Here is a 14641-nt window from a genome sequence, read left to right on the forward strand (position 1 = left end):
AAATTGAATGTTCGGTTTCTTGTCTGCGAAAACGGTATATGTTCAAGAGTTGAACAGATTTCAAGTATTCAATAAATGTGAATATTTTCCAATAAACCATATGTGGAGTTTATTTATGTTCCCAAACACACCGCAAACGGCAGTTTTGACAGACCAAGGCATCAGTAATTCTGACATTGCTTTGACTTTATTGAGTGGCTGACAGTGTTGAACAGATACAGGTAAACAATTCAAGTGTTTGTGATATTGACAATTATGGAGTGGCTAATGAGGCAATTAACTCAATAAAAAACAATTAACTCTGCCATTCGTGAGAATTCTTATATTCTCTTGCCCACAAAAGTGTGATTTATTTCTTATGTACAACACCACAGCAGCTTCAATTTGTCTATTCAAAAATGATATATATTTCAGGGACCGTGATATATATATTTTGATGCCACTGTTACAATACTCTCCCAAAACCTCATCTCGAATGATTAAAAGGTTCAAGAGATGTTCTTATTGGACCAAACACCAGGACTGACGGAGCACTGTGGGCTCCTCCAGCATTTAAGTTGCCCATCCCTGCAACAGAAGGGCCAAAAGTGCAAATGGACCCGCTAACATCGTTATACAACTTTACGTTAAAAATAATTATGTACTGAGGATGGATCCCTGATGGACACCAGAAACCCAAAGAGGACTTTTTGTAAAGCAAAAAAAAAAAAAACTAAACATAGATTTAAAGAGCATTTATGATACAAGAAGTGAGGATATTTTAAAATCTCCTCATTAGAATGTCAAGCTTCAGCAAGTGTAATGTCCTTCCACAGATTTGGGCCGGTGGTGCTGCAACCCGCGAACATCGTTGTACTTTAAGTGAAAGAGGATGGATCCCTGATGGACACCAGAAACCCAAAGAGGACTTTTCGTGAAGCAAAAAACAAAACATAGATTTAAAGAGCATTTATCATACAAGAATTGAGAATATTAATATCCTCCTCATCAGAATGTTTGAAATTATCTGAAAGTTTCAGCAAGTGTAATGTTCTTCCACAGATTTGGGCCAGTGGTACTGCAACCCGCTAACATCGTTATACTTCAAGTTCGAAACAATTATGTACTGAGGATGGATCCCTGATGGACACCAGAAACCCAAAGACGACTTTTCATAACTTGTCACTTTTCATAACGCAAAAATGAAAACGCACATTGAAAGCGCATTTATCGTACCAGAATTGAGAATATTTAAAATACTTCTCATGAGAATGTTTCAACTTATCTGCAAGTTTCAGCAAGTGTAATGTCCTACAGATTTGGGCCATTGGTGCTGCAACAACACCAATAACAGCTCAAGCATGTTCATTCCTGTTGCTAACTAATTGATGGATTCGCACAGCCTTGACAGCATCAACCTCGGGATTTGTACAAGTCTTTGGAAATAATTTACAGTGGATTATTGGACAATGGAACACAAAAGAAGAGGAGAACAGACACGTTCAAAGCATGCGTCCCCCGAGCAGAGGTTAGATGTTGCATGTTGGTATTCACATTTACATGACATAACAGCTTTCTCTTTGTATGTGTTCTTGTGCGTCAGCATTTGTCGTAATCCCCACTAGATATACAAAAATAAATAACAGTACCTATTAAATATATTGAATTCAGGAATAATCTCTTAAAAGCTTTAAAGCAACAACAAAATTCCCTTTACATATCATTCATCCATTGTCTGATCTGAGCCACTTTTCCTCAGGAGTGTCGTGGGTGTGCAGGAGCCTATCCCAGCTGTCTTTGAGCAGGAGGTGGGACACACTTTGGACTGGTTGTCAGCCAATCAAAGTGGGGGGCCACACTGAGACAAACGACCATTTGCACTCGCAATCATACCAAGGGACAATTTGGAGTTGGGAAAATGAACTTGGTATGCATGCTTTTGGAATGTGGGATGAAAACGGGGAGGACATGCAAACCCCCCACACAAGGATGTAGCTCAGTTTTGAACCCACGTCATCTGTACGCTGAGGCAGATGTGCAAACTAGTCAACAACTGTCCCTCGCTTCATATATACAGTAAAGTCTCGTTATATCGATATTCAAGGGAGTCCGAAAAAATATCGATATAACCGGGACTATCGATATATCCGACCCTGTTTGCATGTAATTTTCTCCGTGCGTGCATAGAAATAGTATCGATATAACCGGGACTATCGATATATCCGATATCGATATAACGAGACTTTACTGTATTTGGCTATTTTATGCAGACCTATTCAGCTAACTTTGGTACAGAATATTTTTTTATGAAAGTGCAGCTACTTATTATCATGGAAGAACATTAATGCGGCACTCAACTGACTGCAGTGAGACAATTATACAGTATTATGATTGACATCTAGCAATTACTAGAAAAATCCTGAGGGTGGCAGCGTTACACACCTCAAAGCAAAGTTGCAGGGTTGTGTTATAGCAATTGAATTGGGCTATCAACTTTTTTTAACTTTCAACGTGTTCTACAGGTAATATAGCGATTGTGCTACTAAATTTTCTTCCACATGAACGCACTCCAGTCGCCCCTGGAGTGTGGACAGAGCAGTAAAGGGGCCAGCCAAGGGAAGACACTGGACTGTGCCGGTTATTGACTGTGTCTCAACCGGACACCCACAGCCGTGATGAGCGCTGCTCCTTTGCCACTGCCGTCCTCCGATAGCAGGAAGTTGACATGGCAGTGAGGGGCAAGTTCCTTGACGGTTTTGTTCATGATCCGGGAGAAGCTGTGCAGAAAAGATCATTAGTTGGGATGATGTGAAATGACTGCTGACTTCACCTGTGACAATTTAAAGAAACATTTTTGTCATCTCTGATTTCCTTTTATGTGGTTCACTGGATAATTTGTGCTGGAAATTAGATGGATGGCTTTTTCCAATCTGTTAACTCATTCACTGCCACTCGTGCAAAAATGTGTCCATTCCAGTGACAGGGTTTTTGTCATTTTCACTCAAATTCCAGGACCCATAGAATATTAACTTTTAGGACTATATAACCATTCAATGCAGTGTAAGAAACCTTAGATTCTCTTCTTTCATCAGAAAAAAAAGTTATTTCCTAAATGATATGGGTCTGGAGTTATATGGGCTTGAAATGAGGGGAGCGGTCCAAAATACAATGCAATACATACATATTGGTTTATATAGCACTTGCTGAAGCTGGAACAAAACGCTAACATGGAAAAAAAGGAAATTCTGCCCCCCCCCCCCTGGAAGGGAAAAACATTGCCAGAGGTCTGAGCGGCGCATTATCTGCACCCCCGCAAGAAAAACCAACACTTGAATAAATTCGAGTTAATGAGGCACTTGCAGAGAATGGTTTTGTGTTGAACCAAAGTACAATTCTGTAACTCACTGTGGATGAAGTTTGTAAAGAGTCCCATCCACCCCAACAGTGATGTTCAAAAAGTCCAAGCCACGGTTTTCTCTGATTTTATCCACAACGGCCGCCATTCCTGCCCCACAGAGCTGAGCGGCTCGACGGGACACTGCTCCACAGACCTGAATAAGGAAAAAAAAAAATCTTTATTGCAACACATTATACTGAATCTCATCGGTTCACAAAACCTTAAAACACATGTATTTCCACACATGAAATTTAAAGATAGTCACACACAAAGCTCTTTTACAACTCACAGTTGAGCAAACATTTTGTAAGTTTCAATATTTCCTCACAAATGTACACCAACTGCATTTTATTCAACAACCTCAGCACAGATACAATAAGGTTCAAAAAGTTTGTTTTGATAAGACTCAAAGTAGTAAGGGTGTGAAAGTTCAAATGGTTGAAGCGAAATGTCAGCCAATGTAATGCAGTACAATGTTTAATTAATAATAGCATTAGACTCAAGATTGAGGATACTTTGGGTCAAATATGGGCAGAAATATGAGGGCTATACAACATACAAATATATTACTGCAGTATGCCATTTGTAGTTAAAGTAGCAGAGAGAGAGAGAGAGAGAGAGAGAGAGAGAGAGAGAGAGAGAGAGAGAGAGAGAGAGAGAGAGAGAGAGAGAGAGAGAGAGAGAGAGAGAGAGAGAGAGAGAGAGAGAGAGAGAGAGAGAGAGAGAGAGAGAGAGAGAGAGAGAGAGAGAGAGACACACACACACGCACACACACAGAGTGAGAGACAGAGAAACAGAGACAGACAGAGAGAAAAAGAGACAGAAAATGAGACAGAGCGACACAGGGAGAGAAAGAGAGAGAGAGTGTAATTTATATTGTTTTGCGAGTTATTAGTCTAGATCACAGGTGTCAAAGTCAAGGCCCGGGGGCCAAATCCGACCCGCGACATCATTTTTATTCGGCCCGCGAAAGCAAATCAAACTTGTGAAATTCCATGATGCTTTCTAAAATCCTAACCAAAATTTCACATTTTGGATGTAAAACACAATAATAATAATAATAACAATAATAATAATAATAATAATAATAATAATAATAATAATAATAATAATAATAATAATAATAATAATAATAATAAATTTATAAGCGCCTTTCAAAACTCTTAAGGTCACTTTACAGTTACAGGATACGTTTTTTAGTGGGTGAGCAATAACAGTCATTATTCTTGACTTCAGATTTGAAAACTAGTTATTCATTAATTTGTTGTGCGCTCTATATGTAATATGTGGAGGGGAGTAAACGTTCCAATGGCTTCTCCAAATTCATAACGGCCTTACAATGTGGCCCGCGGCAAAAAATGACTTTCTGGTGAAACATACCTCTTTGACAATTATACTGTCATCACATGTGCTGTCTAGACCAAGTTGTTGCAAGATCGACCTCACTTGAAGTAACGCCAATCTGTCACTGGAGAAAGACACACACATCAAGAGTTACCAATATGAAGGAAATCAATTGTTTTAATCAACTAAGCCTCTTCTGGTTGTAATTAAATACAGTATTTGAGTTCACATCAACTGCTGTAAGACATGAATAATCACCAATCAAGCACACAAATTCCAATTCTACCTCAAGATTTATTGCCGGACTGATTAATCCATACACTGACTCCTAATGAGAACATCACTGAGGTAAACAAGCATCTTGGTGAGTATGTTGTTAAATTAAAAATCAATACATTCTTACCTCTCAATCTGAGAGAGGAACTTGGTTTCAAAGATGCCTCTGGTCTTCAGCGTCTCTGAAATCTGACCTCTGAAGAGGAAGCCCCTCTTGGTCAAGTCTATTAAGATGTTCCGCACGATTTCCCCAAGGTACATACCACTGCACATTTTCTCATATCTGTCACGCACACACACACAGAAAATCATGTATCAATACACACTTAGTAACACACGCGCCGTAGATCAATTGAAGTCTAGCCCATAAAAGGCATCACGCCAATACATGTCCATGTTTGCATGTTGTACCTTTGTTTTCCTGGATGGAGAGAGAAGTCATCTACAGCACAGTCATACTCAGTCCTGATGTCGTCGAGGCATCCGTTATCACCGAAGGCACCCCACTCCATGTTGACACACATTCTGCCTTCATTGGAGTCTATCATCTCAATGTTCCTCATCTCCTCCATGTAACAGGCATTACTACCGGTGCCTACATGTAGATGTAAAAGCGTTAGATTATTACTGTAAAGCACAGGTGTCAAAGTCAAGGCCCGCGGGCCAAATCCGGCCCGCCACATCATTTTTTTCGGCCCGCGAAAGCAAATCAAACTTGTTAAATTCCATGATGATTGCTAAAATCTGAGCCAAGATTTCATATTTTTGGATGTCAATACAATAAAAGTCATTATTCTTGACTTCAGATTTGAAAACGAGTTATTCATTAATTTGCTGTGTGCTCTATATGTACTATTTGAAGGGATTTAAACATTTTAATGGGTTCCCCAAATTCATAACGGCCCTCGAGAGGAAACCATAACAACAATGTGGCCCGCGGCAAAAAATAACTTTGACACCCCTGCTGTAAAGTGTCCTTGAGAGCTTTGAAAGGTGCTTCTAAAGTAAATGTATTATTATTATTATTATTCGGATCATTTCTTTGAAGTTAACTCCACAAAATGTAAACTGACCGGCAATGAGCCCAATTTCACAGGTGGGTTCCTCGTACGCGCAGGTCATCATGGTGCCCACGGTGTCATTGACGATTGCCACAACATCCAAGTCAAATTCCTTTCAAAGAAACAAAGGGAAGAGTTACGGCGACACAAGTTGATTTACAAGTTAAGGCAATCGGAGTCATTCTCTGTACATTTAACTCATTCACTGCCATTAAACAGATTTATTCGGGAATTGAAAATATGACATAGAGCGCCATTCCCGAATTTGTTTGGGTTAAGTTTTTTCATGATTGGTTGGCCATGGCCTCTGGCAATGTTTATTTCTTTTCCACAAGGGGGCGGCATTTCCCTTTTTCCATCTTAGTGCTTTGTTTCAGCTTCAGCTGTTGTTAAAGCTCGATATAAAGCAATATGTATTGTATGTTGTACGGCCGCCCTCATATGACTCCAGACCTTTAAAAAAAAAACCTACATTTTAAGGTTTTTAACGCTGTACGTAATGTTTATGTAGTCCTAAAACTCAATATTCTGTGGGTCCTCGAATTCAAGTGACAATGACAAAAACCCTGGCACTGGAGTTTGCACGTCTCGCAGTGAATGAGTTAATATCGCTGTTATAAAGGCTAAAGACCGCACCGGTCATTTCTATTTCCAATATTTTAATTATTAATCGTATGATTGAATAGATTGCTTTGCATTTAAAGGACAACCGACGTCTCCGGACAAGTTGTGTCCATAATTTGTAAAATGGCTTCAAATGACTTCTACTGAGCGTATTTTACAAAGATTCCACGGCATATAGCTAGATTTTACGTTTTAAGACTCGCGCTGAATATTCCGGAAGTCTTGTTTTTGAGTTGGTGACGAGTCCGTACGTGACGTCACTGAAGGAACGTCTCTGACCGAAAAAAAAGGACACTTTGTAGCAGTCCTTCCATCACGTCAATGCTTGTTTGGTCTGAAAACCTCATGTTGCGCCAGAAGAGGGCGTCCAAGCTCCATATAAAGAAATTATCAGCCTGTGGAAACGCAATACACTGTCATGTCTACAAGAGGTTGCCATTTTCTTCTGCCTCTTTTTGGGTGAGACATTTACCCCCAATGTTGCCTCAAAATGGCACGGAATAAATTCTTTAATCGATTGCAAACATGTATGCTTTCCTCTTCAGAACTATTTGAATCATGTTCATAACTGGATGTGTAACAAGAAAGCATATTCTCCGAATCTGAAGCCATTGTTTTGATTCTCCAGCAATGCAAGACGTCTTGCCGTGACGTCACGAACAAGGGGGCAGGACTTTCTGAAAATGGCCAATTCACAGCTCAATTTTTTGCAGATTTTGGACACTTTAAGTCATTTTTATTGGTGTTTTGCATTTGAATAAAACTATCATACTGCGTGTTTTGGGTATTTTAGATGCTATAAAACGTTTTTCTGATGTCAGTTAGGAAACAAAAAAGTGATTTCGGTTATGATTGTCTCCCCAAACTGTTTGCCTACCTCTCGTCTTTTAATGGCCTCTCTCAAAAGCCCCACCACATCTTCTCCTTCACAGTCTGTTGCTTTGAAACCTTTGGTCCACGTTAACAGTACGCCCTTTGTAGACATACACACACATCGCAATGTCAGAAAAGGCCCCGTTTTGAGAAAACTACAGACACAGAGCTACTCACTTCATCAAGACTGGTCTGAAGGCAAGGGAATGAGAAGGTGAAGCCCATCGGAAGACGAGCATTCTTCATCCCCATGTAGTCCAGGAAGTCACTTATACATTGCACAATGTGATCAAACAGCTGAAAGATGAAAAGGATGTCACATATGTAACATACGTGGCTGTGTTTTGATACACACAAATATACGGAAACAGGATCAAATGCGGAGGAACGATAACAGAGAAGAAAGGGCTTTCCACCACGGCGATAAATGTGTTGTTCTATCGGTCAACAAGTTTTTTTTTAAGTGAAGCCTGGGTCAAAAGGTAACAGACAGTATTATCTGTCCAAAAAAAAGTTATGTCAGCACTAATCCTAAACACTACACAAACCAGTCTACATTAAAACAGCTACAGTGCTTCTTATAAGCTTACAACTAACTTGGCAACTTCCCACACTCTTCACGTCGATTTTGTCGAGGTTATATGCTGCCCCCTACTTGTAAGGCAAATACTGCATGATCTTTTTAATTGCATGTTCATGTCACCTCCTCTCCTGTTCCCTGCATCACTTCGAGAGGAATGGCGTAAATCTTGTTGTGCATCTCCACCGTTCTTTTCTTCCCAGAACGGATTTTCACCATCAGTACTCTGAAGTTGGTTCCTCCTAAATCCAAGGCCAGGAAATCGCCATTTTCTGCAGTCAGACAGTAATACAGTAAGACGTCAAAATTAGTATCAGTTCCAAGCCAGATAAAAATGCATTTGCATATTTTCTAAACTTGCACACATTTTACCATGCCTGCATCCAATAATACAATGCATCTTGTGTGTTTTGAATACAGAAATTAAACCGGTAAATGACAGTTTTAATATGATGCGCCATATGGTCTTGAAATGACAGTAAATTAGGTTATATTTTCTTTTAACCATGAAAACACCCATGTTTTCAAATCAGGAATTTAAAGTGCACTGTCTCAATGACAGATTATGAGATGAGGAAGCTGTTCTGGCCGGGCTAAGACTTTCTCATTGTAGACTTGTTTATGTGAAAGTCAGGTCACAATGTGTGTGGGAGTACACCAGGACATGGCGCATCTCCTTCGCCCAAAGATAGCGCCTTCTTTTTTAGTTGATGCTGTTATAAGGCTTGACCTTGGTATAAAGCTTTTATCTCAAGTAAAAGTCTCAAATGCCAAACGGCCCTGCATTGAGATCCCTTCTTTCTGGATCCCTAATTCACATTCAAAGGACAAGAGTGACATTTATTTATTAATTCAAAGAAGGGAGTCTAAGGTTTCTTACGCAAAATTAAAGGACAACCGACGTCTCCGGACAAGTTGTGTCCATAATTTGTAAAATGGCTTCACATCACTTCTACTGAGCGGATTTTAATAAGATTCCACCGCATATAGCTATATTTTACGTTTTAAGACTCGCGCTGAACATTCAGGAAGTCTTGTTTTTGAGTTGGTGATGAGTCCTTACGTGACGTCACTAAAGGAATGCCCCTCACCGAAAAAATGACGCATTCTAGCAGTGCTTCAATCACGTCAATGTATTTTGCTGTACTTGTTTGGTCTGGGGACCTCGTGTTGCACCCAAAAGCCGCCAGAAGAGGGCGTCCAAGCTCCATATAAGGAATTTATCAGCCTGTGGAAACGTAGGTGGGCACAGGAGGTTGCTATTTTGCGTATCTTTTCAGTGAGACATTTCCCCTCAATGTTGCCTCAAAATGGCACGGAATAAATTATTTAATCGATTGCAAACATGTATGCTTACCTCTTCAGAACTATTTGAATCATATTCATAACTGGATGTGTAACAAGAAAGCATATTCTCCGAATTTGAAGCCATGGTTTTGATTCTCCAGCAATGCAAGACTTCTTGGCGTGACGTCATGAACTGGGGGCGGGACTTTGTGAAAATGCCCAATTCGCAGCTGAATTTTTTGCAGATTTTGGACACTTTAAGTCATTTTTATTGGTGTTTCGCATTTGAATAAAAATATCATACTACGTGTTTTGGGTATTTTAGATGCTATCAAACGTTTTTTTGATGTCAGTTAAGAAACAAAAAAGTGACGTCGTGTTTATGTAGTCCTAAAACTCAATATGCTGTGGATCCTGAAATGTGAGTAAAAATGACAAAAACCCTGGCACTGGAGTGCACACATTTTTGCACATCTGGCAGTGAATGAGTTAAAATCAGGCGGCTTCATTAATTTAAGTGTTTTGCCATCTACCTTTGAAATCTGTTCTCGCAATAAATGGTGGACGAAATCCATATTTTCTGTGAGTGCAACAGGGAGCCGGCCAAATACAGTACATGCAGTCATACAGTCAAGTATTCATATGAAACATTTATGCAGCATTCTGACAGAGTCCTCACAAGAAAACGAGTAAGTGTCTGACCTGTGCCATCGGGAGTGCTGCAAACAAACGTTGGCAACATTTTCACTGTGGCAGACTCTTGCGTAGCCTTCGAAAGGCCATTTTGGATCTCTGTCCTCATTCGCTGCTTTACCTAAATAAACACACATAGTAAAATTTAGCGATATGCTCATATGCAAATATCACTTATCATCCCTCCTCACCTCCAGCAGTTGATCGATCGTCAGGCGGAACTCTGACAAAGTTTGCGCGATTTGCCTCGATTGCTCAGTGAGTCTGTAAGCCACAGCCGTCACCATGGCGGCACCTTTACCACTACCGCTCTCTGACAGGAGAAACCGCACATCAGAGTCGGGGACCAGTCGACGGACTGCCTTATGGAGACGACGGGCATACCTGAAGCAGACATGTTAGAGTGGTTGTCATTGTGGAATTCAAATATATTGTTATTATTATGGTCTTTCAGGTGATTATGAACACAAATTGGGACAGCGAGCATTCATAAAAGGCCAGGGGGTGCAATCTTTAGACAGCTACAAATACCTTGGGTCAATTCTTAACAAATGTCTAGAATTTAATTTTAATACAGAGATGCTGTGCAACATGTAGACAGTAATCCCGTGCTACTTCGTGATTCCATTATCGCGGCCCTTGATGCATTGCATACTTTTTTTTAACCTAAAAAAATGGCCGCAAATGGCGGCGAAAGTCACTATAGTACAGTACTGTAAAACAACAATGGGTCAAAGAGAGCAGCATACAGCATTCATTAGATTTACTGTTGCTATTTTTTTTATTTATTCATTCATTTTAAGGCATTACTGTGGTGTTAATGCAGGAGAGAGGTGTGAACATTGAGAATGAAATGAAATGATTGTTCATTAAATGACAGCAGAATTGATGAGTATAGTTTTGTTTTCTTTGAATGATGCCGTGCCGATGACCATTTTGTGTTTGGGAGCCTTTATGAAGTTCATAGAGTTGCTTGTTCTGTAGCCACAGGGGGACACAAGCCAGTGTCTTCTTGTGCCGGTCCCAAACCCGGATTAATATAGAGGGTTGTGTCAATAAGGGCATCCGACGACAAAGCTTGGCCAAAACAAACATGCGAATAAAACGTCTGAAAATGGAGGACACTGATTCGCTGAAGAGAAAAGCCGAAAGGAACAGAAGAAGAAGACTGTGGTGTTAATGCATAAAACCGAACATCAGTTCAGTAACCAAAATCATTGGTTTTATTTGGCTACACCTGACAATGAGTCGCCGATTAATGTAAACAAATTTTTCATCACTTTGTACATTAATCGTCTTGACTTTGTTTACATTGATGAGATGCCGCGTTGTCAACTTGGGTTTTTCTTTTTTTCATTTGCTTTCACGCTGACTCGGGCCGAAGTTGATTGGCCGAGAGACGACACTACTGGACAGTATTCAACCTACCTAAATGCTTCTCCCTCCTCCTGTTCTCGCATCGCGTTAGTTCGGGTTACGTACCATACGCATTCTCGTATTTTCATTCATACTTAATACACCCCCCCAACAATTGCTCCTAAACACCCGTGCCTTCAAAATCATGGAGCTAACCAAAAAAGAAGAGGAAAATGACGACAGTGATTGAAAAAGTAAGATTACTTGACAAACTGAGGGAAGGCCAAAGTTATGCCGCTGCTGCACGCCATTACACCGTCAATGAATCTACGGTGCGTGACATCAAGAAAGACGAGTAGTGTACACGTAAATGTTCTACTGCATTTACTGTATGTTGATAGTGGACTGTTTACTTTATTACACTTGAGTTTTGTACTGTACTACAAACATTTACTGTGCTTCTGTATGCATGTTCTGTACTGTGTTGCACTAAATTTGGCCTAAAAATATTTTTTTGTACTCGTACACATGTAAATTTACCAATACAGTACATGTAGGGTTCGCTACATCGCTGTTTTTCGTCTATCGCGGGTGGTTCCGGTCCTTCATCACCCGTGATAAACAAGGGATCACTGTACTGCCTCCAGAAAATGGATGGTGAAATAAATGCTTGTTTCCACAACTCACTGTGGGTGCATCTTGTAAAGAGATCCGTCAATGCCAACAGTGGTGCGCAGTCGGGCCACTCCTTTATTCTCCTTCAGCCTTTTGAGGATGCCCGCAAGCAATGCCGCTATCAGGTTGGCAGAACGGCAAGAGACAATAGTGCAAACCTAAATGGAGTGGATGAGGGAAGAGAAACACATTAAAAGATCTGCACATCCTTTTTGTTTTCCAACCACTTACGAAGGAAGAATGCAAAACTGGAATCTATCCCAGATGGGCGAGGTTGATCCTGCAGTTATCTCTCTATTAAATATATTGCATAATGTCACAACCATTAAAGGACAACCGACGTCACTTTTTTGTTTTTTAACTGACACCAGAAAAACGTTTTATAGCATCTAAAATACCCAAAACATGCAGTATGATATTTTTATTCAAATGCAAAACACCAATAAAATGACTTAAAGTGTCCAAAATCTGCAAAAAATTGAGCTGCGAATTGGGCATTTTCAGAAAGTCCCGCCCCCGGTCTTGCATTGCTAGTGAATCAAAACAATGGCTTCAGATTCAGAGAATATGCTTTCTGGTTCCACATCCAGTGATGAATATGATTCAAATAGTTCTGAAGAGGAAAGCATACATGTCTGCAATCGATTAAAGAATTTATTTGTGCCATTTTGAGGCGAAATTGTCGGAAAATCTCTCACCTAAAAAAAGAGGCACAAAATGGCGACCTCCTGTGGCCACCTCCGTTTCCACAGGCTGATAAATTCCTTATATGGCGCTTGGACGCCCTCTTCTGGCGGCTTTTGGGTGGAACACGAGGTCCCCAGACCAAACAAGTACAGCAAAATACATTGACGTGATGGAAGGACCGCTACAATGTGTTTTTTTTTTTTACGGTAAAGGGCGGTCCTTTAGTGACGTCACGTACGGACTCGTCACCAACTCAAAAACACGACTTCCTGAATATTCAGCGCAAGTCGTAAAACGTAAAATATAGCTATATGCCGCGGAATCTTTGTAAAATACGCTCAGAAGAAGTCATTTGAAGCAATTTTACAAATTATGGACACAACTTGTCCGGAGACGTCGGTTGTCCTTTAAATCTTACTTTAATTGCGACGGTCTATAATTAACCTAACATACATGGTATTGTCTGTGGAACAAAGCCAAGAATAGAGGATAAAATGGCGCTAGAATTAGGCCAGCCTCTTTCTATAAAGAATACTTTATAAATACCCACATGTTGAACGGCAGTGCAATCGTCATCCGAGGGCTCCACACCAAGTCTGATTAAAATCTCTTTGGTTTTGCTTAATCCCTCCTTAGTCCTAAACAAGACGACACAGAAAGAGTGACACTGTGCGATAATCCAATAAATCAGGGCGCTGCAAACTTTTTCAGATCAAGATAAGAAAAGCATTATTTTTCCAAATTGGAACCTTGTCATAGAATTTATTGAGAGCAAACTACAAGATGGGAGTATACTAGAATTCAAGAATAATGATAAAGCAAGTAGAAAATGTCAATTTGAAAAAAGACCTTGCCCATATTTAACTCATTCACTGCCATTCCCGAATTTAATTGGGAATTGAAAATATGACGTGGAGCACCATTCCCAAATTTGTTCGTGTTTTGGTTTTTCTTGCAGGGGGTGCTGATCAAGCGCTGGTAAGACCTCTGGCAGTGTTTTCCACTCCCATGAAGGGGGCAGCATTTGCCTTTTACACAGCCGCCCCAATTTCAAGCTAAAATAACTCCAGACTCATATAACATAGGAATTAACTCTTTTTTCTGATAAAAGAAAACAAGACATTAAATGTTTAGGTAGTACTAACGCTCAATATTCTGTGGGTTCTGAAATTTGAGTGAAAATGACAAAAACCTTGGCACTGAAGTGGACACATTTTTGCACATCATCTGGCAGTGAATGAGTTAATGAAACAAAAAACATTTTAAAATGTGCCATGCAATTTTAAATTGCAAATTATATTCATTCCACTGGAGAATGCAACATTTAATATGCAACTAATTTTTAGAATTTTTGTAGAATTTTTGGCCTGTTTTTAACTGTTGCTCATATTCTTCGTTCATTCTTTCATTAAAGACAATGAAAATAAATTTGACTTCATTTTGTAGTCCGCTGTGGCACATGAATGTGATTAAATCACAATGCACATCAGGTTTTTCCATTTTAAATGAAACTTACTTCTCCATGGCTGAAACGTGCTTGGTCTCAATCTTCCCTTTTGTAAGAAGCTCAGCGGTGATCCTTCCTTCAAACAGCATACCTTCCCTGGCCATCTTGACCAGAATTAAGCGAACAACCTCGCCCATGTACAATCCACTCACCATCTTCTCAAACCTGCAGCCCAATTAACATTTGAGTTATCAAACTGCTGATCACGTAAATTGCAATTGAGCAATGACTGCTAGGTTCTCCTTGAATTTGGAGAATTCATCTTCCGACAATTTTATTTTGTTGATTTAATTGTTTGTCTT

The 14641-nt window shown here is 39.9% G+C and overlaps 1 protein-coding gene across 1 annotated transcript in view; it reads right to left on the reverse strand.

The window, feature by feature from the left end:
• Positions 1 to 165: 165 nt before the first annotated feature.
• The window catches only part of LOC148900774 (hexokinase-1-like), a 27652-nt gene continuing 13176 nt past the window's right edge, over positions 166 to 14641 (reverse strand). Inside the window, exons 8-21 of the mRNA XM_088992731.1 lie at positions 14349 to 14504; positions 13383 to 13470; positions 12158 to 12303; positions 10306 to 10498; positions 10124 to 10235; positions 8258 to 8406; positions 7732 to 7851; positions 7559 to 7654; positions 6070 to 6169; positions 5408 to 5591; positions 5124 to 5279; positions 4757 to 4844; positions 3385 to 3530; positions 166 to 2756 (exon numbers count right to left, since the gene is read on the reverse strand). Of these exons, the coding sequence (XP_088848857.1) occupies positions 2618 to 2756; positions 3385 to 3530; positions 4757 to 4844; positions 5124 to 5279; positions 5408 to 5591; positions 6070 to 6169; positions 7559 to 7654; positions 7732 to 7851; positions 8258 to 8406; positions 10124 to 10235; positions 10306 to 10498; positions 12158 to 12303; positions 13383 to 13470; positions 14349 to 14504 (1873 nt within the window). The 3' untranslated portion in view covers positions 166 to 2617. The remainder of the gene's footprint in view (positions 2757 to 3384; positions 3531 to 4756; positions 4845 to 5123; positions 5280 to 5407; positions 5592 to 6069; positions 6170 to 7558; positions 7655 to 7731; positions 7852 to 8257; positions 8407 to 10123; positions 10236 to 10305; positions 10499 to 12157; positions 12304 to 13382; positions 13471 to 14348; positions 14505 to 14641) is intronic.

Source organism: Hippocampus bargibanti, linkage group LG03 (assembly GCF_051943395.1).
Source record: "Hippocampus bargibanti isolate YZ-2025 linkage group LG03, ASM5194339v1, whole genome shotgun sequence".
Taxonomy (NCBI): Eukaryota; Metazoa; Chordata; class Actinopteri; order Syngnathiformes; family Syngnathidae; genus Hippocampus; species Hippocampus bargibanti.